The sequence below is a fragment of the Halichoerus grypus genome, chromosome 1, assembly GCF_964656455.1.
Source record: "Halichoerus grypus chromosome 1, mHalGry1.hap1.1, whole genome shotgun sequence".
Lineage (NCBI taxonomy): Eukaryota > Metazoa > Chordata > Mammalia > Carnivora > Phocidae > Halichoerus > Halichoerus grypus.
The window spans coordinates 179,214,783-179,240,640 of record NC_135712.1 but is presented as its reverse complement, the minus strand read 5'-3'; the positions used below and the strand labels follow the sequence as shown (position 1 = coordinate 179,240,640).

At 42.7% G+C, this 25,858-nt stretch overlaps 1 protein-coding gene across 6 annotated transcripts in view; it reads right to left on the bottom strand.

The window, feature by feature from the left end:
- The window catches only part of FOXP1 (forkhead box P1), a 490,351-nt gene that overhangs the window by 227,264 nt on the left and 237,229 nt on the right, over window positions 1–25,858 (bottom strand). For all 6 annotated transcript variants that reach the window (XM_078076030.1, XM_078076044.1, XM_078076039.1 and 3 more), the window contains one exon: window positions 828–1,012. In XM_078076030.1, coding sequence (XP_077932156.1) covers window positions 828–1,001 — 174 coding nt within the window. In that variant the 5' untranslated portion in view covers window positions 1,002–1,012. The remainder of the gene's footprint in view (window positions 1–827; window positions 1,013–25,858) is intronic.

Below are 25,858 nucleotides of genomic sequence, written 5' to 3'. Positions count from 1 at the left end.
ATTTGAATTTTCCTCAACACTGTGGCCACACACCACCATTTCTGGGTCACCTTTACCATTTGGAAATATTTAATCAGTCACCCACAGGTACCCACTGACATGCCTACAGAGAACGTAAGGAGAATGAGTATGTCCCAATTTATAAGCATTTGGGGGAGCCACCAATAAGAGCTAATTTAAAGCATTACGAGGATCTAGCCACATTATCAGCTGCCATATGTACACAGGACACATAGGGCAGTGGCCCACACCCTGAAGTTCCTACAGGTCGCAGGGGGCAATTTCTGACACTTAAGCCTGTGCTGCTGTTGCTTCTCCTGCTATATACCTACTCCTGCCCGTCTGCTCCTACTGTTTGCTTCTACTCTCCTGATGCACCTACTCCCTCGCCCAGCCCCTGTTCCTTTTATCCATTATCCCTCATTTCGTGTCTTTCTTCACCAGGCTCAATAAGCCTGTTTATTATTATTACTTTTTAACTCAAGCATCGGGAACCATTTCTCCAAAGATTCATTGTATTCCAAACAGTTCAGCTTCGGGCTGCCATGGTGGGGCCTGGGAAGGGTGCCCAGAGGTGCACTCAAGCTCATTGTTAACAACTGCTCCCCAAGACGGGGGGGGGGGGGGGGGGAACTTCCAAGACTCTCAACTCCCAAGGGCTTGGGCACTAGTCTCTGAAGGCCACCACCAGGCCGCTAGATGCTGCTGACAGGCGGCCAGTGCGCCAGGTGAGCCTCCAACACTCCGGGGGGGGGGGGGGGGGAGGGGCGTGCGAGTGCGAAAGGCGAGCGGGAGAGCTGGCCCCCCGTCCCCGGCACCCCCAGTACCTGCTGCTGCTGCACGTGCACGAGCTCGGCGGCCCCCGCGTCCGCAGCCGGCGTCTCCCCGTTGGACCGCCCCTCGCGAAGACTGGCACACTGGAGCAAATGGTTGCTGCCGCTCGACCCGTTCTGGATGGCTGAACCGTTACTTTTTGTCTCAGTCCCAGATTCTTGCATCATGACTCAAAAACCTGAGAGAGGGATTTTCAGGAGGGAGCGGGGGAGAGAGAGAAAAAAGCAGCTGTTAAAACAGTTGTTGGACAGAAGGAGCAGGGCCCTGCCGTCCGGGTTGCCAAACTCTGTAAGCAGTTGTCCTTTTCTCTCACGATCGCTTTTGGCCCTGGGTCGTGGGCTAGTCCCCTAGTGTCGGAGGACGGAGGGACCGGTCCAGCTTCAAGGTTTAGCAGTGGTCCTTTCAACAGGCTGTTTCCCCTTGGGAGGAAAAAAACAACAACAAACTTTTGGGGGAACTCAGGATTTATGGTTAAATTTCTGTGGATTGTGTCTGGATGTTTTGCTCAAAAACCAGTAAGTCGCTGTGTGTGGCATATTAGGTGTAACATTAAATTGTAGTGTGTGCAGGCTCTGCGTGGGGGCGGTACACTCCTAGAGGGAAAGTCTCCAACTCCACTCTATCAAGACATGACACACACCACCAGGAGGGGCCCCTGAGGTCAAAAAGCAAAGAGCATTTAAAGATTCGTACTCCCCAGAATCATTCAGGTACTGAAGAGTCTTCAAAATTGGCCATTCCAGTAAGATCGGCCACATTTAAGAGGAAAAAAAATCCCCACTTTTCAGGAGCTGAGAAAATTCACACTCTGATCTTTGTCCTAGGGTTAAAACTTCCCTAGGAAATCCTCTTCAAAGTTAGGGGGTTTTCTCATGCTGGATTACTAACCTCTAGTTTGGTTTAAGGCCTGAAAGGTCTGGGACATCTTATATTTATTTTGGAGAAAAATCAGGCCTTAGGCAGACCAAAGAAAAGGTCTGAATGTGAAAGTATGAAATGTCTAATAAAAAAAAAAAATATGTGTGTGTATGTGTATACAGTAGGTATATAATATGTATGTCTGTATGTATAGTGCAAGATGAGCAGCTGAAGGATATCACCTACATACATGTAAATATATTTCACATTCTGCCCAGCTACTCTCTAGGTACAAAACCATTATCCTACGGAGCCAATTCAGCTCTCAGTAAAGGCGTCTGATTATGACAAAAGATAGATAATATTTACTAATACCAAATGTTACCATGTACTGATTACCAGTGCTGTGCCGAGCCCACCTGCAGGGGATTTATGTATATCCACCAGTTCAGCTGTGAATGCCACTGGCATCTCCAGTATGCAGATGGGAAAACTAGGGCTCCATCAGGACCATTTTAATTTGCCCAGCATAAATCACTAGTAATGGTGCAATCAGGATTTGAACAAGTTCAGTCGCATGTCAAAGTTCTTAACCATGTATTTTCTTCCAGTTGAGGTGCAGTAAGGAGCAAACAATGAAATGGCAGGGTCATACTCCAAATTCACAGACGAGGACTTTGAACAGGAAAAACAATAGTCACTAAAGGACTTGACAGTTCCAATATCAAAGCTGAGAAATGTCTGAATGTTAAAACTTTTTTTTTAACAAGGGTTTTTTTTTTTTTTAAAGATTTTATTTATTTATTTGAGAGAGAGAATGAGAGACAGAGAGCATGAGAGGGGGGAGGGTCAGAGGGAGAAGCAGACTCCCTGCCAAGCAGGGAGCCCGATGCGGGACTCGATCCCGGGACTCCAGGATCATGACCTGAGCTGAAGGCAGTCGCTTAACCAACTGAGCCACCCAGGCGCCCTGAATGTTAAAACTTTAATGTGAGGGGCACCTGGGTGGCTCAGTCGGTTAAGCGCCTGCCTTTGGCTCAGGTCATGATCTCAGGGTCCTGGGATCGAGCCCCACATCAGGCTCCCTGCTTGGCAGGGAGTCTGCTTCTCCCTCTCCCTCTGCAGCCCCCCCCCGCCTTGTGTTCTCTCTCTCTCTCTCTGTGTCAAATAAATAAATAAAATCTTAAAAAAAGAAAACTTTAACGTGAAACACTGATCTCAGATAAAAGGGCTGAAAACTTGTAACAAGTATTTTTGCATCGTGTAAAGATAGGCACAGCCTGCACTACAGATTTCTCCCCCACTCATGAAATATGTGACAACAGGGAAACTGAAACACTTGGGACCTCCTCTTTAGAGGAGGCCGCCCTCCTGCCAGAAGTTGGTTTAAATCCCTTTTCTACCAACTTCCACAAAAGCCTAATGGAAAATTAAAAGCAGAAAAATTCACATCTTTCTTCATTTCCTTTCAGTGCGCTGTATGATCCAACTTGAGTACAAACTTTATAAACCCAGAAGACTTATTTTTTAAAGTTAATCCAATTCTGAAGGGGATTAAGAATGGCATTTTTTGTTGACAGGTGGGAAACAAATTCAGAAGCAACAGCTGATTCACTCTCTTCTCTTGAGATCGGACTTTCCCGTAATTAGAGTCCTTTAAAAACGCCTTTATATCCTTACTGTCTGCAGAGCATAAAACCTATCAAAAATACAACTAAAACTTTCTCTAAGATAGAAGAACCAGCCAATACAAGTACCTTGTTTCAATTTTGTGAAATTGAGGGTTTTCCCCCCCCAATGTTTCAGTTTCTGTTTCATAAACCTGCCCATTTGTATAGAAATGAAGAAAAAGATGGTGTTTAGGTATTTGAGGGAGAGAATGGTTGTCCTAGAGTAGTTAACAAGGAAACTCACTGAATTCTTAGGGTATGTCACAAGCATACCTAAAGAAAAAACAAAAACATTTTCTTTTTAACTTTCTGGAAAGCCTACCCACATCAGCGAATGGACCCGCAAAAGACAAAAACATGGCTTACACATGAAATCCATACCTGCCCTCAGAAGGGGGCATAGTTAGCCAAATACCGTGTCCTCAGAGCTATAGGGAAGAAGGCTGCTTTTCACACCCCGCGACCACTGGGACGCCTGACCTCAGAACAGGTGTCTAAGAGATGCCCCGCTTCTGTTTCCTGGGTTTGACACCGTGGTGGTGGGTGGAGTAAGGACAATCTCCAATCCACAATTTGATGAGAAGGTTTTGCTCTACGCAGTTCCAAGAAGGCTGCCAAGTCCTCCAGGAGAAGTTTTGCAGGCATCTCGCCAAGCAGCTTGGCTTGCGAATCGGGTCTGTGAGAGTGCAGGCATTGGGACCGAAATTGCATAAAGGATTATTTTGGTCTGAGGATGTCCTTAATTAGTCAAGTGCTAACAGTAGTATGTAGGTTGCAAGATTTAAAATTTCCCATAATCTCCCACACCAATCAGGAGAAAACAGCTTTTTGAAAAGCACATGTGAAAAATTAGGAGTGTCGATGTCTAAGAACATTTCTAACAATATCTGGGCTGGCAATATTTCTTTCTATGGAATGTTCCAAGCCATTTAATAAGCCTTTATGTCTGTACAACACTTCACAAACTACAAGACTCTCTGAGGTACTTTTCAAACTCATAACAAGTCCATCAGGGAGAAGAGGCAGGTGAAATTTATCCCCATTTTACAGATAAGAAAACCAAAACTCAGCAGGTGAAGGAATAGATACAGCCATAATCACTTCCTGTTTTAGACATGAACTTGCCCATTCAATGAATGGCAGAGAAGTTCGCATTTGCAAAGTCCTGGGCAAGGGGGTGCATTAGTAAATGAATGAAAAGAAAACTAAGCAATTCCAGGGAAGACAGTACCAAGGTGGCAGGTGGACAAATAAAAGCATCTAAAATACAAAGATGAAAGTGTCGGCATTCTTTAGCAAACCTCTATTTGTCTTTTTCTATTGAGTTTTACAATTTGGGAATCATCTCAAAGCAGGTCAGTGTATACAAGAGGCATGTGCGTTTTCTGACATCGAACACTGTAACTTCTTTTCTTAGAGGGAGCTTGTCATAGTCACTCAGTTTGTATAACCTCCGCTTCCCTCTGGGACTCCTTATAACCAATGAACTGCTCTGCTCCATGGCAAATCGAGAGCAAGAAACGATATGCAATCACCCCGAGTGCGCGAATATGGAGGCATGGCACCGGGCGGACATGACCACCCCTCCCCACTAACAAGCCCTCTGGAAACAAAGACAAATCTTCCTCTGGCTTCCTGCATGGCTTCTCCGAATGAGCTGGGCCTGTTTAAGTCACATATGATCCATTCAACACAACCCTGCAAAGGCTGAGGCTGTAATCACATGGATGTCAGAAAGCTGAAGGAAGCCAAAATGGCCCACTTCTCGTCTTGCTTGGAAACATGACAGAGCTACTGATTTCAAAAGATCGATTTTTGTGCTGAAGGAACTTGTAGAAAAGGATAACAACTGAGTTTAGCATGCTTATTTATTGTCGTTGCCAACAGAGCACACTCTGGAAGTATTCTGGAAAATTCATAATGTCCAGGCCAATGTATTTATAGTAAATTAAAGCAATGCTTTATTATTATGATTATTTCCTTGGTTACAGTGTTGATGCTGAAAATTTAAGGAAAATAAAGCCCTTGTTATCATGCTTGTGAAAGATTTTAAGCTAACAAAAAGTTCAGTCTTGATTCCAGGGCAGTTAATTAAGGTTGACCAAGTCAGGCAGAAGTAAATTAACTTGGCTGATCAATTATTTATATGAAGCAGAATAAATGCCCTTAAAGAACTTGGTCTGTTCATGAAAGGATGTGTAAATTAAACTAAACATAGTTTTGTAAAATATATTTCTACTTCTATGGGGAGAAGAGAAGAGAAGTTAATGGCGAAATCACTTGTAGGAAAATGATGACGTTGATGACACGGTCCTCCCCCATCCCAAAGCAAAGATCCTCTTTCTCATTGTTCATCCAGTGCCAGGAAAGAAGGAAAATGGAAGGCATTTTGAAGAGATAACAGAAGCTCTTGGGGTGTTAAAAAAAGGGGGGGAGGGGGCGAGGTGGAGGGGGAAGAAAAGAAGAAAGGAAGGAGGTAGGGAAGGGAGGGACAGAGAAGGGGAAGGAGTAAGGTTGGGAGGGAAGGACAGAGCATTGAGGAGGGAAGGAGGAAGACAGCAACTCTAAGAATGGAGAGACCCTGTGAATTTCCATATTTTGGAATTTCTGAACAAGAGGCGCACTTACTTCATCATCCGTTAGACTCCGTGCAGAGTTTGTAGACAGGATAAGAATAAAGGTGGGAGTCAGGCTAGCTCTAGTTCTAAAGAAGGACTCATCGCATCATGATAATTCAAAGTCCACATTGATCAAGTTCATGCAATTCAGGAAAGAAGAAAAGCTTGTGTGCATTAAGACATAAAGCATACATTTACTTCTGGGTTTCATCAGATAAATGAACGGTTTCCCTTTAAACGTGCAAAAGGTCTACCTGACAACATAATACACATAAAGGAGTTCTAAGGAGCAAAGTGCAGCTAAGGGGATTCTTCCCTGCCAGCAGGCAACCAGCAGGGTGGCACAGGACACTAACCCAGCGCCTTACTCTCCATCTTCTTGCAGGAGTTCCTCCCATTCACAACAGGGACTCAAGAACAGAAAGCATCCCTGAAGAAAGTCTGGCTTTGACAATGGAGACTTCGCATTTCCTAGCACGTCGCACGTGCTTTTGCAAGTGTTCACCCTTCACCTGGCAAGATGGACTAGAGTAGGGGGCAGAGACAAGAAGAAGGGCTGGTGGAGGGATTACATGTGAAACTGAGGGGTTAAGGAAGCAGGTAAAGAAAGGGCAGCATGGAAGGGCCCCAGGCCCCAAGATGCAGAATCATTGCCACTAAGTGGGGATTTCATAGCATACTCTCAGTGAATAAAAAAGGGAGGAGGAATTCAACAAGAAAAACAAAGTAACACCAGTTGATTATTTTCACATCTGAGATCACTCCCACAAGTTGTGAATGAACCCTGCAGACACCACTGTCTGCCTATCCACTGCTTGCAATGGCAGGGGTCCCATTCCATGGAACGACCATTCAAGGGCCAAGTTTAGGAAGAGAAGTCGGTGTGCTGACTGTGTTATGAAGGCACCATCTTCCAATACCAAATTTTTATAATTATAACAGAAAGGCGTAAATTTTCTAATGCATGGCAGTTCAAAAAGTAATCAAGGGAATGAGCCGGAGGGCTATTTTAATGTATGCAAAGCTAGTGACCCACAGTAAATGGGAGGTAAGCTACAATGAATGCAAAGTAATGCACACATACTGAAGTCCTGGTCTGATGAGGGACGGCTAAAATTAACACCCAATTAATTTCCGAATTGACAAACAAATGAAACCCATAAATCTACTTTCTCATTAATTTTCTTGTGGTATAATTTAAAGCAGTAATATGAGGGCAAAAACTGAGCATTATCCATCATAAATATCAAAAAGATAGCACTGTAACACCATAAATTATGCATATTACCTGTTGTTAAAAATGATTTATGTATTATCAACTTTATCGTGCACTGTAGATATCTAGATCTATCTTTAAAAATCTGGAATTTTATTTAGCACTTAGGAAAAAAAAGTTCAGGAGCAAGGAAATAGTCAAAAATATGTTTTTAAAGGCTACTTAAATAGCCATATGGGAGAGAAGGGCAAAATTGCAATCTTCCCAAATCTTAGGTCAGTAGAGGTTGAGGATATCGTGGAAGTGTCGGGCTGGGCCTCTCAGCAGAGAAAGAACCAGCTCTAGGAGCACCCCTGCTGGAAAGCCTTGATACGTGTGTCCTCAGGGAGCTACCCCTGCAGGAAATGCAGGGCTTGGGGCTGGAAAGGAATGGGTGCAGGCGAGGATATCCTGGATGCACCTCAGACAGCTAGAGGGGGAGAACCTACAGCTACGGTGCTCAGTGAAGCAAAGAATTCTCAGTCGGCAAGAAGTCTGTGAGGATAATTAGGTTCGTTGTTAATAATGTAATATGGTAGCTCTCTTACCTTTATAGTTCAAAGGAGGAGAAAAAAGAACTAGGAACTAGTTTGTATTTATCAATCAACCTAGAAGTACTCTCTATCAAGTAAAGGGATAAAGAGACATTCAGAGCAAAATGATCTCCTTCCTGGCCTTCCAACTCCATTTCTTTAGTAACAATTAAAAAAAAAAAACACCAAAAAAAACCCCTTTATTTTGAACTTTACTTTCAGGCACACGTTGCACATACAGTAGCTCCCCTTATTCATGGGGGAATATGTTCTGAGACCCCCCAGTTGATGCCTGAATTTGCAGGTAGTACTGAACCCTACATACACTATGTTCTCTTCTTTTTTTATATATATATTTTTAAAATTTTTTTCAAGATATTTATTTATTTGAGAGAGAAAGACAGAGTAAGAGAGGGAATGAGCAGGGAGAGCGGCAGAGGGAGAGGGAGAAGCAGGCTCCCCGCTGAGCAGGGAGCCCGATGTGGGGCTCGATCCCAGGACCCTGGGATTATGACCTGAGCTGAAGGCAGACGCTTAACCGACTGAGTCTCCCAGGCGCCGCACTACGTTCTTTTCTATACATACATACATACCTATGGTAAAATTTAACTCCTAAATTAGGCACAGCAAGAGATTAACAACAATAATGATAAACTAGAATAATTACTATAATCTAGTGTAATACAAGTATGTGAATGTGATCTCTCTCCCTCTCTCACAATATCTTATTATACCATACTCACCCTTCTTCTTGTGATGACTTGAGATGATAAAATGTCTACGTAATGAGCTTAAGTGACGTGAATTACACAGGCGTTGTGACACAGCCTCCCGACAATACCTTGGAAGGAGGATTATCTGCTTCCCAACCCTGGTAGACCACGGGTAACTGAATCCACAAAGCAAAACCGTGGCTACGGGGGACTACTGTAGTAGGAACTTAATATATAATTGCTGAATTTTTAGCTAAATGATTAAATGATAGGAAAGTCCAAGTCCAACCTCTCAATCAAATGAGATCAAGGGCTTGTGCTGGCCACCACCTTGATGTTCCTACTTTTAAAATACTCTATGTCTTGTACTTCCTTTGCAAGGACTAATCATTTTGGATTTCTGAAACTGAGAAACTAACCTAAGCCATTAATTCATTTTAAGTCATAACAGAAGTAGGACTGTCCCAATCATTGAAAATTTAAAGATAATCAATCAGTGAAAAAACTCTACCCAAATCCATGGTCAACAGTTAATATTCAGTTCAGCTGGAATGGAAAAAGGTAGAGAGCAGGATGTTTAATTTTCCCTGTAATGCATGACTCACAACAGAGTTAGAGGAATAGGGTGGTAATAAAATAATGTTCCTAATAAAAACATGATTTCCCTTCTCTACCAGGCTTTCATCGTAAAGACAAGAGATTTTACATTTCCAAAGAGAAAGAATTCCCCAATTCCAACCCCGAGGCAGCAAGGTTGTTCAGAGGAAATGTGCGTGTCTCACGCTAACAGCCTGTCTTCATCAAACTTCCATGGTCTTCGTAAGTCATCAGTAAGGGCAGATAAAAACACCCACGCCCTTAAAAGTTACAAATGTCTATATTTTCAGAATTTCGGCTACTGTTGTTGGTCTTGTTTTCCTTCCTTCCCAGTGGACAAGAGTTTAAGCGCTGGAATCATAGCAACTGTGTGCAAACTCTGGAAGTTAGAAGGAAGCTGCTCTAGGAAACAGAAGTACAAAGGAGAACGCATACCCACTCCCTGGCATATTAATCCAGACGAGCTCAAATAATTAAACAGAGACCAAAAAGGAGCTTTGCCAATCCTGTGCTAGGCTGTTTGCTTTGCTACAAGGAAGCCTCTGCAGCTTAGGGTATGACGGGGCCAGGTGTTCTAGGGAGCTTAATTAAAATGCATTTTACAGAACACAACAGAGTTGAAGTTTGAGAATTAACAAGGCCTGCCAAACTTGAATCATTTGAACATTCAAACGGCTGAATTGTCACAAACAGCCTGGTGGAATAAAGCGAACAACAAGCAGGTCAGAATTTTTTTTTCCATTTCCACATATTATATAGTTTCATATACATGGGGCCAGGTTCCTAATATCAATTAGTGGCTGGCGTGCATGGTGACACACTTCATGCACCTCCTGCTTTTGCCTCCAGCCCCTCACCGCTCTAGTGGCCAAAGCGAACAATATGTTCAGAGCATCATGGCAGCTCAGTGAATGCAGGCCATCAGAAGTCAGTGCAGGCATGTCTCCATTGTGTGAAAGGCACAATTATTTAATTTTATCCTTCAAAAACTTCGGTATGCATATATGTATCCACCCCCCCCCCCCCGCAAAGTTGCTCTTACAGATAGATTAACCGGCTTTCTCTCGATATAAAAGACCACAATTTGCTGAAGGTCATGACCCCGGCTTCCACCCTCACCCCAGTCTGTATTTTATCCTTGTAATTTACAGCAAATGCTAGCAGGCCCTGCCTAGTATTGAAACACAACACAAATTCAGAAACAGCAACAAACAATAATTAAAAAAAAAAACAACAAAAAACAAAGATGATGTAAGCTGTTTTCTCTGCTGTTTGCAAAACATGACAAAGGACAGGCTGATGTTTGGTCTTATCTAATGTGACTCCCAGTGACCAAGGGACAGGAGTCACACACATCAAGCTGAACAAAGAGACACAATGTCTCCTTAACTAGAAAGGATACAATGCATAAAACTCATTTTAAAATGAGACAGGTGAGCATAACAGGTAAGAATTAAAATACTAGCTTGTAAAAACGTATCACGTATATTAACTGTATGGTTTCTTCCCAGTTAGGACGTCTCCGTTCATGTCACAGAGAATTTATTCACAATACATTAAACTCAAAGTTAATCTTCCCTTTTCAAACTTGAGCGAGTACACCCATCACACAGGATCATATGGAGCCCACACAACAACACACAATGCACACACACAATAATATAAAATCCAAGGATTGTACCTTTTGAAGGTGACTGCCTTGTTCATAGCACTAGACTTTTTCTCCTACACCTTCTAAGTCCTTGTTTGCTCCACAAAGAGTTTTCTAGCCATCTGATGTTCTATTACTAAGCTAGTGGCCTTTCAGGAGAGCTCTCTCCCTTCTGAAAAAAGCAAACAACTGCATAGATATCATTACACTAAGGAAATCTCTTAGAAAAACCAAACAACTTGCTAATCTCTCCAGCCCCTTCATCCAAGCAAAAGATAAGAAAAGCAAACCTAAGTCTGTTTCAACCACATTCCAGGGACAAGTTCCCCTTTTTCTTTCTTTATCAAAATTCTAGTATTTAAGTTTTTTTTTTTTTTTTTTTTTAATGTGTGTTTTTTAAACAGACCTTGCAGGATAAACTGCTGCTCGCACCCCGCAAACAAAGCAATATTTGTTTAATAACGATTGCTGCCATGGGTACAGTAAACAAGGGGCCCAGCATTTGTGTTTATGAACAAACACATCATCTTACAAGAGCAATTTAACATTAACCAGGTGGAATAATCAACAGATTTCATAGGTGACACCAGGGGCAGGACTAGTGTAAACAGGGCTAGGGAGGAGAAAGGGGCCACTCTTCGGGAATCAAGGTCGAGGTAAATGCATTACAGAGTAAACAGCTGCAAAGAAGGCAAGATAAACAAACAGTCATTCTTCTGACATTTAGAGAGGCAGAAAGGTTGTATGTTACACAGATCAGCTGCTGACCACCATGAAATCAAACCAGTTGGAGACCAGGCCTGCTTGTTTGCACAATGCCATGTTTGCTTATAAACAACAATTTGCTGTTACCAACCTCGCATTAGTCATCATCATATAAGCCAGAGCGAATCAAGTGAAATCCGGTTAACTCTTTACTGGCAATGTTACTCGGAAATAAAAAAAAAAAAAAAATGATGGCCCCCTTTAAGAAAAAAGAGGTCACCCCCAGATGAAGCAAACAGAGCTCAGCCAACGCCTTTTTACTTCCTGCCTTGTAGATAAAAATAAAGCATCCACATGGTTTAAACTACTAACGATTGGATTTGGTCACAGCTTTAAAAGACTGGAATGTTTTCATGCTTGAGTAACTATACATTCATTTCCTGGGCTCTTCTTCTTTTATCAATGAAACATATGGGTCAAACATCAATTCGGATCTTGAATGTTTTATCTAGAAGGAGGGCCCTAATGTTCCTTCTTGCCCAGTTTCTTGTTCCAAGATACCTTTAAGTACCCGGGGTCCACACACAAATAGATGTGCTTCTCAAGGATGCTGCAAAAATCAAACTATATCTGGGTATGATTTTGCCCTTAAAAAAACAAGATATAAATAAATTAATCAGCTGATGCTACATAGAACCACTCAGGAGTTCAGTGTGTCAGCTTATCAAAGAAATCTGAGGTCTTCGAAGAGTGAGTAAGTTCAATGTCTCCACTAACAGAAGTGTTATAAAGAAATGTTTCATCTTCAAAAATTCGCTTCATGTGTGTTAAACAGCTTGCTGTATATTATAAGAAAGCTATCATGTTTTATCAGAGACACTGTATTTAGGTGTACGATTGGCAGTTAAAGCATTATTTTTAATCTATCTAACAGATTGTTTAACATTACTAAACTATTTAATTGTGATACGTGTGAATGACATCTCTCCATTACTTAATATTTAATAAGCAAAACAGGGAAAACCAGTTTGGTAATTTATATCTTACATTTATTATCAGTTAATTAATTTTTAAAAATTCTGGATTATGTTAGTCCAAAGTACAGTAAAACACTGCTGGATATCCAAAGCAAAATTTGAAAATGAGAAAATGAAATTAAAAAAAAAACAAAACACAACTAAAGATATATCTCAGAGGATTGTGGCAATGACATTAGTAACCTTCGGATTACTGGAATTTCCATCTCTAACAAATGTAACAAAATTTTAGTGGTCCCTTCACGCACCCCTGATGCCCACCCCGGTTCCGCTATGAACTTCTTAACCTTCTCTAGTTGCTCTTGTTCCTGTCTCCTCCTTCTGTAATCTAATCTTTGTTCTGCAACCCCAACATCACAACATCACAAGAGCATTTTCTTTTGTGTTTTCATTTTGTTGTGCTGTGGTTTGTTTCCCAAGTCCCTCTCTGCGGACAGTCTCCTTTCCCCAAACCAACGCGGCCCCTAAAACCTCAACAAAGACTGGAGAAGAAATGCCCAGTGAGCGCCCCGTGCCCTAGCAGTAGAGACTTTCTCAGGCTCATGGACCTACTACCACTGTAGGGACACAAGGAAGGGACCGTGGGACATCTACCTTTTCTGCCCTAGGAAGCCCTCAAGGCCTCGAGCTGTTCCACTACCCGAGAGAAGGAAACCCAGCCTTGTTCCACTCTGAATGATGCTGCAGATCGGGCTGCAGGGACAGCTAACATTGAGACTCTTCCTCAAATGCTCTGGGAACCGAACGTTCTCAAATTCCACGCGTATGCATGCGGCTGATGAACAGGAGACAAAGAAAAGTGAAGTGTCTCATCTGATGCTCCAGTGGAACTCCAGAGAGAAAGAAATGAAGAAGTAAAAGCAGAATCTGTGACCCGCTGTCCTTACTCCCCATCTTCCTTACTCACTATCCGCCCTTCCAGTCTTTTCCGGGAGTTCTCCTGACTTTCATTTTTCTTTTCCTAAAGCCTGAATGAGCTAGACTATCAGTGAAGGATTATAGAGTTTACAATTCTAAAAGGTAATCCAAAGAGTTGAAACCATTTCCCTCGATAAAGGCCAATCATAACTGAGCCCTGGAGTTTTCACACTCAAGCTAAACCTAGGCACATGATCGTTACCCCAATGAAGACGTGTCTGTACTGAAAAATGGTTCTACTGATTCCTTACTAAGAACAGGGTAAATAATGTGCCTTTTCCCTCTGCCGCAGTTGAGGTGGGAAATATCCTAATCCACCTTCAATTTTATATGCAAGTGCCCAGGTTACTTATTTTGTTCCCCAAAGACCCCATGTTATAAGCCTTATTTGCAAAATATAAAAATAATCATAAGTGAAAGAATCCATTTACTAAGAAATCTTTTAAATAACCTGTTTGATCAACTCTTTCAAAAACTGAAAACAGTCCCAAGGAAGCTCTGGGTGGATCCGCGAGTGGGAAGGACTGACTTGTTCTTGCCACGAATCTTCTCTGGGATGAAAATCTTACAAATTCTGAGATTCTCAGAGTGATCATGGCACCTGAGTGGACCAGCTTCCGAGGCTCGAGCATTCATTTCGACTTTCATGTTCAGGATTTCTGCCATCTCTCTCTATACCTCCACCAATGCTATTTTTTAAATGTATTCACTTTTGACAAACATATAAATCTATTGCAAAGGAAACTTTGTATCATTTCGTCAAATGGAAAGCCAGTGTGTATCCCTTTATAGAAGAGAAAGACTTTATAATAAATGTAATACAACCCAACCAATGTTATTAAATTCTAGCTAGATCCTGCTGTCCACAAAGGCTCTGAGCGGGAGCCATGTTCTTTCTTTGTTAAATAATGAGCTTACAACTGGAAGAGAGAGATTAAAGACATACTAGTACCAAATGGAAACTTTCTCCTTGGCTTTATCGGAAGGATTAAAACAGACTGAAAATGGAATTGCTTCAACATCAAATCGCAATAATGAGAACTGGTGAATGATTTATGAACCACCTAAAAAATCCTCTTCCAACACACCAGTGAGTGGTGCAAGCTTCCGTACTAGGGAACTGGGCAAGAGGAGGCTTTAAGAGACCCCTCTGAGGACCAGGTTATATCCCTGACTCCAGAGCATGGCATTCCTAATGATGAGAGCCTACTGTGTACACACATGCTGGCAGAGAAATAAATACTCAACAGACCAGACTCTCTATTCTTGGCCGCTAAAACAAGAGGGCTCCGGCGCCTTGGGTATTAAGCTTATAGAAGACAGAATAAAAATCAGACTGGCAGCTCCAACATCAGCCTCCCTCACAGGCCTGCCTTTTCTCACACCATCAAGGATCAGATCCATGGCCACTTACCTACAGCTGCCTTTCTACAATGTAAGTTCAGAGTTTACTCAGTACCAAGGAACTACTATAGGATAAAAACTATAAGCATATCATTCAGATGCTTTATGGGTCAAAAAGATGGATGCTTTTATTAGTCCAACATTTTTTGTAATGGTGTGCCACCGATGACCCAGCATTAGCCTCATTCCCTGCTATTAATCACACTTCTAAGAGCTCATTTTGCCTTAAAATCTTAAGAAATTGCTATAATTTAAAGACATGGTGTCTACATAATGGGAAATGCCTCATAATTGTATCATTTCACAAAATACAGTATTTTTTATGGGAACAATGACCATGATGCTAAGGTATTGCAAAATGGGAATGATTTAAATATATAAAAGAAAAGTGAGATGTAAGCTGTCTTTTGTACACATCTGTACCCTTTAATCATTATGTTTGGGAGGCTGATTAATCCAAAGGCATAGGCATATATATCGTTTACAGAGCTAAGAGCAAAATGACATTCCCAAACAAACGAAAAATATCAACGGAAGGGAGAAAACCTAATGTACAAAGATAGAAAAGATGTGAAAACGCATCGTGTGCTTTAAGGAAATTCCATCAGTGGTATATTCCTTATTCATCATCTGTAATTCCTGGGCCTTGTCTGTCCATGCAAAGAGAACTAAAGCAAGCTCTTCAAATAAGTGACTTCAGGACAAACTACAGGTATCTGCCAATTTACTTTCAGTATTATTTCAATAATATAATGATGCCCTTGGCTTGTAAGTCCTCATCTCATTAAACCATCCTTCATGAACATTTAGCACAGCCGAATACTATAAAGGAAAGCGTATCTGAAAGAGTTTTTCAAAATACAGAGCTATAATAAATCTTTTTTAAAAGTGCCCCTTTAATTTTTACTACTACACAATTAGAACACAACATATACAAATCTTCATGTCTTGCATACACACAAGAATGGTGACGTTATGTTACATGATGAACGAAGGGTGGGCTCCAACCAGGCACCAAGCTTAAGAATAGATTTGGTGTGAATGGCTGCGAAGAATAGACAATAAGTCAGCCTTACGGGAAGAATGCAGGTATCATCCTACAGTTAGCAAGGGTCAGCTCAGAAACTCAAACAGCCAGAGACTGGTGACCAAGTACAGGTGGGGCTGCATATCAGACTGCTCAGTGATAAGTAATCACAACTCTGACTGACAGACCCCTTCTAAGAGAGATATGCTCCCCCATGTGGTGTCGGATGGTCACGATAAGCACCTCGTCCTTGGACCCCCTACTCTGAGTAGTGAAAAGGCCAACTTCTGTACCTGTTTCTCAAGAGCCAGAAGGAAGTGCTGACTCAGAGAGGATATTTAGGAAGAAACTGTCATAGACATGCCAATAAGAAGGGTAGAGCCTGAGGTGCCCAGAATAGGTAGAGTGGGCACCAAAAGCAGGTTGTCAATGGCAACCTCCCTTTCCCACACTGGGTGTGGGGGCCACTGGATGGCTACAGGGTTGACAGTGGGACCATGAGATGTCTGGTGACCTCAGATTCTCCAAAGAACTCATTCATCAACTAAACACCCAAAGAAACTTTCAAAAGGTGCTGCTACGCCTTGGCATCTCTGTGGTCAATGTGAGCGGTGGGGGAACTGGACGTCTTTAGAGCAAGAACAACGCCTGGTACAAAGGTATGAGCTTCATAATGGAGGCAAAAGGGCCCGTTAGCATCATCAATACCTGAATTTAGATTCTCACAGCCCATGGATAACCAACTGATGGATGGCTGGGGCCAGTACATTTATTCAAGAGCACTTTCCTTAGGAGACCAGTACAGGTGCCAAGAACTCTGTCTCATGGCAAGGCTTTCCAGAGAACCACATATGCTTCCAACAGATACGAAGTTATCAACCTTTTACACTGCAACTGAGGGCCAGACTGACCTCAGCGACACAAAGCATGGTTCTATGGGGGGGGGAGGGGGGCTGTCACCAGGGAGCTCGTTACAAATGCAAATTCTCAGACCCATCTCAGACCTCCTAAGTGACAATCTGCATTTTGATCACACACCCCCAGGTGATTCACAAGCACAGTAAAGCTTGAGAATGCAAGTGTGGTGGGGAGGGAGCAGCCACCAGACTGGACATACCTGAATGTGATTTCCCACTCTGCCAACCTGAAGGTTTCAACAAGCCATCCAACCAGTCTATCTTTCCAATTCCCCTTCCCTAAAACCATACCATTCTGCATTTGCGTTCACTCATCCTTCTGAGCAATTTTTATTTTGTACCTAACATGCGTCAGACCCTGTACTAAGTGTTGCGGCAACAACGGGAAATGAAAACTGATAAAGATCCATCAACATGGAGGTGACTGTCTTATGGGGAAGACACACATTAATAAATTAGTCATACAAATAAGTGGAGATTAGAACTGTGGTAAGTGCTACTATGAAAAATGCACAGTGCTCTGAGAGCACGCAAAGTTAATATATGTAAAGTGCCTTGTATGTAGTAGGTGTTCAATAAATCACAGTGATTATGAGTAGCCCATAAAACCAGACCTTTGGGAGGCCACTAAAACACTCCCAAGTGCAGAATACTCTTCTCCCCATCATAAAATGAGCCTGAAGTAGGACTGTGTTCTCAGTTAAATTATTTTTTAACATGTCTTCCTTGCTTTTTCCTGGCTATATGAGGAATACGACACCCCTAAAGTCAACATTTCTAATGCCAGCTTAGAGAACGACACTAACTTTCCAGGTTATTGTTAAGAATTAGCTCTTGTTTACCAAGTTGTAGTTAAAAAGCAAAATGCAGAGCAGGGCAGACGGTAATATTGCAAATCAGCCTTGTTCTAAGCAGTCTACTGATTATCATTTGAAAGCCTGGATACCTAAAGACAAATCTTTAATTGGCTTTTCAGCAGCATTTCTTTGTAAAGGCAGTTTGCTGAAGTCCAGAAAGTCCATGCTAATAAGTGCAGGTAGGATTAGCAACCCGTACCTTATACTGTGGACACCAGTGGTTAATAATTAGTGCACTTAGCGCATGTCTATAGTGGGAAAACTGGACTGAACAGGAATCGAAGAATGTCCACAACCAAACCCACACCACTGAGGATGCCCGCCCCAGGAGCAGAGTGACTGGAGTCTACCGCATTAAATAGGAAGCTTTCATAACATTACAGCTGGGTGTGTTCAAGTGTTCCTTAAAACGGCCCTCCAAAGTCTACCAAGTCTTTCCTTTGCTCATTTCCCATGAATTCACGAACTTTAAATAAAAATTTGAAATACGATGTAATAGCTCTCCATGTTTGTACAAGTTATGGGGTCTTTTTTTAAAAAGCTGGCTTCCTTCCAACAGGTGGATATTCGTGATGGGAGAATTCTGACTTCATTTGTATCAGAATGCCCCTGATCAAAGAATAGAAAACAACTCATTTGAAGAGAAGTATGTGCATGTGAAATGCGGTTCCTATTAAGATTTTAAGGTCTTAACATACAGTAGCCAAGTGGTACAACCATAGGCTCACACATCAGAGCATTCCTTTTAATTTTTGTAACTGCATGCATTGTTAGATGGAATAAAACAGAGCCTCTGGCAGCTTGCTTACTGGTCAAAAATGGGTGGTTTCCATTTATTACTGCCTGGAATAAGATATATCTTTAGGCAAACCATAAAAGACACTTTACTACAGGGAACAAACTAAGGGTTCCTGGAGGGGTGGTGGGTGGGGGGATGGGGTAACTGGGTGATGGGCACTAAGGAGGGCACTTGATGTAATGAGCACTAGGTGTTATACGCAACTGATGAATCACTGAATTGTACCCCTGAAATTAATAACACTATTAACTGAATTGAATTTAAATAAAAAATAAATAAAATTTTTAAAAAAGGATATATCTTTAGGATAATTTCCCTTGGATTCAACTACTAAAAATGCAAAGTAGGAGGGAAAAGGATATCCCATAGAGGACTTTTTTTTTTTTTTAAAGATTTTATTTATTTATTTGAGAGAGAGAATGAGATAGGAGCATGAGAGGGGGGAAGGTCAGAGGGAGAAGCAGACTCCCCGCCGAGCAGGGAGCCGGATGCAGGACTCCAGGATCATGACCTGAGCCGAAGGCGGTCGCTTAACCAACTGAGCCACCCAGGCACCCCCCATAGAGGATTTTTGGCAATATCTGGAGACACTTTAGTTGCCACAAGTCGGGGGAACAGGTGCTACTGGGAAACCAGAGATGCTTCTAAACATCCTACAATGCACAAGACAGCTCCCACAACAGAGTTCATCCAGTCCCCTGTGCCAAAAGTGTCATGGTTGAGAAAAATGTTCTATGTGAATTTGTACTGTTTTTATTATGGGATCAAAGCAATGAGTCCTATTTCTTGTTCAATAATAAATTTATAATGTGCCTTAAAATTTTAATGACTCGAGATTTTTTGCTTGCATTTCTACTTCATAAATACTACTGAACTGAGCATCTATTATGGGTCAGGGTAGGCAAGACTTAGGTGATGCCTTGACATTTGAATGGAGTACTGTATTTGAAGAGGTTGGGCCTGAGGAGGGCGGCGAGGGGCCTAGGCAGGGTGTGCTCCAAGCAAAGAGGATGGGAGGGGCCTGCCAAGGGAAGTGGCTAAGCCTCAAAATGCAGAGTGGAGGCAGAACCTTAACTGAGCAGGAAGCGGGTAGGGCTGGGGGAGGCGAGCCTTCTAGGATACTGCTAGAAGGGCCCAGGACGGAGCTCAAGCAGGGAGACTGAGGGACCAATTACTGAGCTTGAATCCAGTGCTGACAGAGATGGTAAAGGTGGGAATACAAAGAGGGCTGGACCTCGCTCCCACCTCCCCCTGCCTCTCGAGCACCAGCTCCATCGCCATCAAAGTCCTCCTCTCCCACTGGTCCCTCTCACCTGTCCCTTGCCCTCCGTCAGGTGTGCTTGCCCACCTGAACACAATGCTCCTCAACCTCAAGTGTCTGTCAGCTCCCTCCTGCTCTCTCCTTCCTGCTGCTGCCAGGTGATGGAAAGAACTATACCTCCCTGTCTCCACTTCCTGCCTCCCACTGGTTCCTCAGCCCACCGCGAGCCAGCTTCTGCCCCACCTCTCCACTGAAAATATTCCTACCAACATTGCTAATGAGCTTGGAGTTGCTCAATTCAATTGACACTTTTCAATCCTTACCTCACTTGACCTCTCACAACACATGACACTGTCATTCATATTGTCTCTCTCGAAAAAAAATTTTTTTTTCTCTTCTCTTTGCCTCCAGGTTTTCCTGCTCAGAGTGGTTCTCTGCCTACACATCTGGTGGCTCCTTCTCACTTTTTAATGAGCTTTAACTTCCTCTGCTCATTCTTAAATGTTTCACCTTGCCTAGAGTTCCATCCTTGGCACTTCCAAATTCTAAAGCAGGGGGAGGGGCGAACTTTTTCTGGAAAGGGCCAGAAAGCCACTATTGGCGGTTTTGTAGACCACAAGGTCTGTGTCCCAACTCCTCGGAGCAGTAGTTCTGCTGGGGCACAAATGCAGCCAGGAAAAATGCATGGACGAATGAGTATGGCGGAGCTCCAAGAAGACAGGTGGCAGTGGGATTTGGCACATGGGGCTGTTGTTTGCTGACCCCCGCTCCCTGGAAGACCTTATCCTTCCCATGCCTTCGCCTCATGTCTGCCTCTATCCCGTGACTCCCGAATCATTTTTGCCAACCGAAATATCTTTCCAGAGTTGCAGACCCCTTCTCCCACAACCTTCTAGACATTTCTAACTTGACGTCCTAAAACAACCTTGACTTCGTCTCAAACTGAGATCACCTACTTCTTCTTCCATTCAAACCCAAGCCAGGGGTTTTCAGGGAAGGGGGTTCACAGTCCAAATCAGCAATCATCTGATGGTCTTCCTTCTCTTTGATTTCTCATATTAACAATTCCCATCCACTGTCCCTTCTCTTTAAGCAATATCTCGCTTCTCCAGACCTCTGCTTTGGAGCATGCCCCCATCCCTTTGTAACTCCGAATGTGAATTAATGCATCTCCACACCACAGTACATCTGATCCTGTCACCTCTCTTGCTTTAATGGCTCCCTACTGCCTCAAGCGTGGGGTCCCACACCTGAAGGCCCGCTCTGTGCAATATGAAAAGTCACTGGCCACATGAGGCATATTCAGCACTTAGAATCTGTCCAGCATGACAGCAGAACTGGATTTTTAATACATGTGCAATTTTAATGCAAATTAGCTTAAATTTAAATTTTAAAAATGATACTTGGTTCGGCTACTGGAAAACTTTTAAGTACGTGTTGAACAACTTGGGTATGTGAATCTACTAATCTATTTATTCAACGATGAGTTTTATGAAATTTAAATACAGATCAAGTATTTCTGATGAAATTTTAACATCCAAACGGAGATGATTTTTCAGACTTAGTATGCAAGAAAAGAATGTAGAATGTGTCTTTCATAAATTTTTAATACCGATTACATGTTGAAATGATATTTTGGATAGACTGGATTAAATAAAGTACTATTATAATTTATACTGATTCTTTTCACTTTTTTTATTTTTTTAAAGATTTTATTTATTTATTTGACAGAGAGAGACAGCGAGAGAGGGAACACAAGCAGGGGGAGTGGGAGAGGGAGAAGCAGGCTTCCCGTTGAGCAGGGAGCCCGATGCGGGGCTCGATCTCAGGACCCTGGGACCATGACCTGAGCCGAAGGCAGACGCTTAACGACTGAGCCAGTCTTTTCACTTTTTTTAACATGACTAATAGAAAACGTAAAATCCTTCTATGGCTCGTTTTATTTCTGTTGCACAGCACTGGCCTAAGCACATAGCTCTTCATGATCCGGCTGTCCCACTACCCTCCGTCTCACCTCTCCCTCCCTATCTAAACTGTGGCCACCCTCAACAGTGGACCATCTAATGCCTCTGTACCTGTAACCACAGGCTCCCTCTACCTCTGTACCCTGCCATGAATATTTAAGGAGCTAAATCCTATTGAATCCCAAAATTCAGCTCAAGCTAAGAAGCTTTTACAGACTACCTTCACCACCAAGTGTAGGATAAGCATTCTCCCACAGGGTCTCATCAAGTTTTGTACTAAACTTTTGCGGAGCAATCAGTACATTGCATTCTGATTTTCCGAATGCTTAACTGTAAGCCAGGGATCATGCTTTGTACCCAACAGAGTCCCAGGCAGTTTGATAAATAATTCAGTGCCAGATGAATGAATGAATGAGAAACTGTGCCACTAGAACTGATAAGCTGGGAGTTGATTATAAGGGCTTAGCCGGCATCAATGAAGGTTCTCAGATTTCTAGCCCACATAATTGGGAGAATAATGATGCTCTTGTGAGAAGAGCCAAGGGAGGGGAAGAGGTGGCTCTCAGGAGAGAAGCAGAAGTGAAAACACAGGCTGGTAGGGAGCCATCAGTACAGAGGCTACAGTTCAAAGGGAACAGTAAGACTGAGAGGGGAGGGGAAGGGTCCTTGGAAAAATCATAGTCAATTCCTATATTTAGGAAACAGGAAGAGTGACATTTACTAAATACTGAGTTCTAGTTTTCACAACTACCCTGTGGGGTCCATATAACCCCCATTTTTTAAGAAGAAAACACCAAAGATTGGAAAGTATTAACACATATACACACACGAAGCTAGTGGACAAGCATTCGAACATCAAAGTCATCCAATCTCTGTCCACTACACTACAGAGGCACAGTTAGGGGTAGAGCCCTAGAGAGTGACATAGAAGGTAGAAGGGAGTTTCAAGAAGGAAGGGGTGGTTGGTGGTTTCAAGTGGTTTAGAGAGCTTGAGTTTGATAAGATGACAGAGAAGGCAAGAGGGAATTCCCCCACCCAACATCAAGTATCTTCACCCTTCTTCCCTTTTCTCTTTTCCTTCTGAGATTAAGAGGGTGTTCAACCTTCTACCTTCACTCTTAAACCCATGCCTTCATCCATCAACTACCATCTCACCAACACCAACCCCCTCTCTACTGGCTCCCTCACTTTAGCCTCTGCATATATTCATGGTACTCTGACCCTAAATAATCATTTCCAGGGTAACTGTCTCCTCTTCTGTTGCCCACCCTTCCACCTCTTTCTCCTATTAGGTAAGCATCTTGAAAGGGTTTGGTCCCCCAAGTTTTTATCTCCTACCTTCAACTCTCTGTACTGTGGATTCTCAATTTTCCAGGCTAGGATAGTAGTTCCTAAGCTCTGAAGCCAATTAGAATCAAGGTCTTCACCCAGATCCAGTGCAAGAAGCCTGGGGTAGAACCCTGGAGGCAGCATTTACAACATGCAGGCCAGGGGATGTGTAAGTTCACTATCACTACCCACCCATTCACTACTGGTGTTCTGTAAGATTCCCCTGTGCCCTTATATTTGTTTTACCCCCACCCATTCCCTAATTACTCCAGATTGGATCCCTGACAACTACTTCTCTCTTTATTAGTTATTCCCACCACTCAAAGTTCGTTAGATTCCTTAAAACTCAACATGTCCAAAACTAAACACAATCTTTCCTCAAAACTGCTCCTTTCCTTGATCAGGAAGAAGTCGCTGTCATCTCTTTTGATGACGAGTTGATCACAAGGACCTGGTAATTCTTAGTCTTGTGTGTCAGATTTATCCCCTTTCTTTTCCTCATCCCCATGGCCATCCAGCTGCCATCATCTCTCACCTGCAATACCCAGTGACCTTCTGCCACCACCGTACATAACATTTCGAAACAAAAGCCAATCTGATCAGGTCACTCCCTGGCTTGCAAACCTCCAAAACTCCCCTGTTCTCAGAGGATAATCTTAATTCTTTTGCTTGGAGTCACAGGCCCCTTGTGTAACTTCCCAGACTTCTCTCCTGCCATCCTTCTCCACTAACCCAGCACTACTCCCCGTTATCTGTTGTTTTCCCAACACGCTTTGCTCTTTCATATTTCTACATATGTTGTTCTCTTCCTGCTGGAAGTCCCTTTTCTACTAGTTCGGTCAATAAACTCCTACAAATGCTTTGAAACCCAGCTCAAATGTTATTTTTAGAGAAGAGATGTACTTCTTCCTAAGTACTCCAGATGAACTTTATTTTTATGTTGGCCAAAGATCAGGCACATTTCATTATGATTAGGACTAAACATCTCCTCCCACTAGGTCAAGAATATCCTGTCACTGCTTGACTAAAGCCTAATAGTACTGGACACTTACCATCCAAAACGTTGCTGAATGAATGATTGGGATCATGAGCAACGGAAGGACGTAGAGTTTAGGCATGAGCAATCAATCACACTGCCAGGAATACGGCAGCTGCTCAATAAGCTAAGAATTCCTTCCATTTTGCAGACTAAGGAGATGGTGATGAGAGAGGAAAAAATGCTGCAAATTCTGAGTCTAGAGAAGGGAAGTTTCATGAGTCATGTGACCACCATCTTTATAGTAAAAGAGGAATTAAATCATCTGCTGAGATCGAATGCAGGTGTAGTGGAGGCTCAAGCATACGCGTGTATAGTTGGTGTGGTGAATGAGAGAAATCAAAAAGCACAAACACTGGGGTTGATGAGCCCATGAGGACTTGCGTCGTGGAGTCCAGAACGCAGAGCTGCCTATAAGGCATGGTTCTGAGAGCACCGCCAGGGGTATGCATTAGCTTCGGAAGAGCAGGGGATGCCAGAGAGTTGCCAAGGCCAAAGCAGTGGAGTAAGAGAGAATAAGGGAGAGAGATAGACAGGAGAGAAAGTACTACGGAAATGGTTAGTTATGGATTCTGTGCTGGTTGGGGAAGAAAAGTACACACACGATGGAGAAGATAAAGTACAGTCAATTCAGGTAATGGGAAGACTATGAGCAAAGGGAGGATGTGAAGCACCTGGGTCAAACACATAGCAAAAAGCAGTGAGGTTTAGACGAGCTTCTAAAATCACTCAGGAGGTAAAAGGGAGAGGACTGGCACCTCACACAGTGACACACAGTAGGTGTTCAGTAGGCACTTGCTGAATAAATGAGTCCATGACCGTATGGGACAGACGCATCCCCTCACCCAGCGATCCCACATGAGCTGGCAGCATCTAATTTATCATCAAGCTCATTAGAAAATAATCACACATTAACAGTGTATGCCAAGGACACCCCACAGACTAGTTGTTTTGACAAGGTTATATCTGACATTATTCTAACACGATAATGCAGGCGATACGTTTAAGAGTTAGAAATAGCTCCAAAGGTACCCAAACCTGGCAGGACCTGGTACGCTGCCGTCAGTCCGTCCGTCCGTCCCTCTTGAATGAATGAATGAATGGATACAGATACATCAGTAGAAGAACGGAGGACAGGATGTATATTACTTATAATATCTATAATAAACACCAGCTACCTTTCAAAACTCATCACCCAAGGAACACTATTCACTGAACCCAGACTCAACCAGCAACATGGAATGAAGAGTTAAGGCAACTTCTGCCTCAAAAATTTCGATGATACAAAGGCACTAGCTGGGAGGCGGCGGTGTGTGAAGGTGCCTGATTTCTGTTGCCTGCCACGCTATCACAATGCATTTGCCGCATAAATGCTAACCGTCAATCCCCTTTGCCTGGGTAGCCGCGGTTTAGAAGTGGCTCAATCTGATCAGCAATGAGCTCTCCATTTAATGCTGCTTACTTCATAAACTACTAGTGCAGCTCAATTCTCTGAACAACTGGGAAGGCAACAGAGCTGATAAGAGAATTAATGCTCTCTTTCCAAATCACATCATCTAGGATAATAAAAGCATGTTAGACAAATAACTCTTAAAAGAAATAGGAGAAAAACAGTTTAACATAAAGCTCTAAGCTATATTGATGTTTATAAGCATTACGGGGTGGGGGGAAGAAACTTCTGAGCTAAGTCATAATTGCTAATGCTACGGATTTGTTCCCTGTAGAATTCTCTGAGATAAACACAGATTTGCATATTTGGCAGGTATTTTGTCTGTTAAACATTCCTGTTACTGTAAAGAATTTTTCTTTACCAGGAGTAGCTAGCTATTTTTCACTACTCATTTCCAATTCTCTGCCCACTTGCTTCCCCTATCT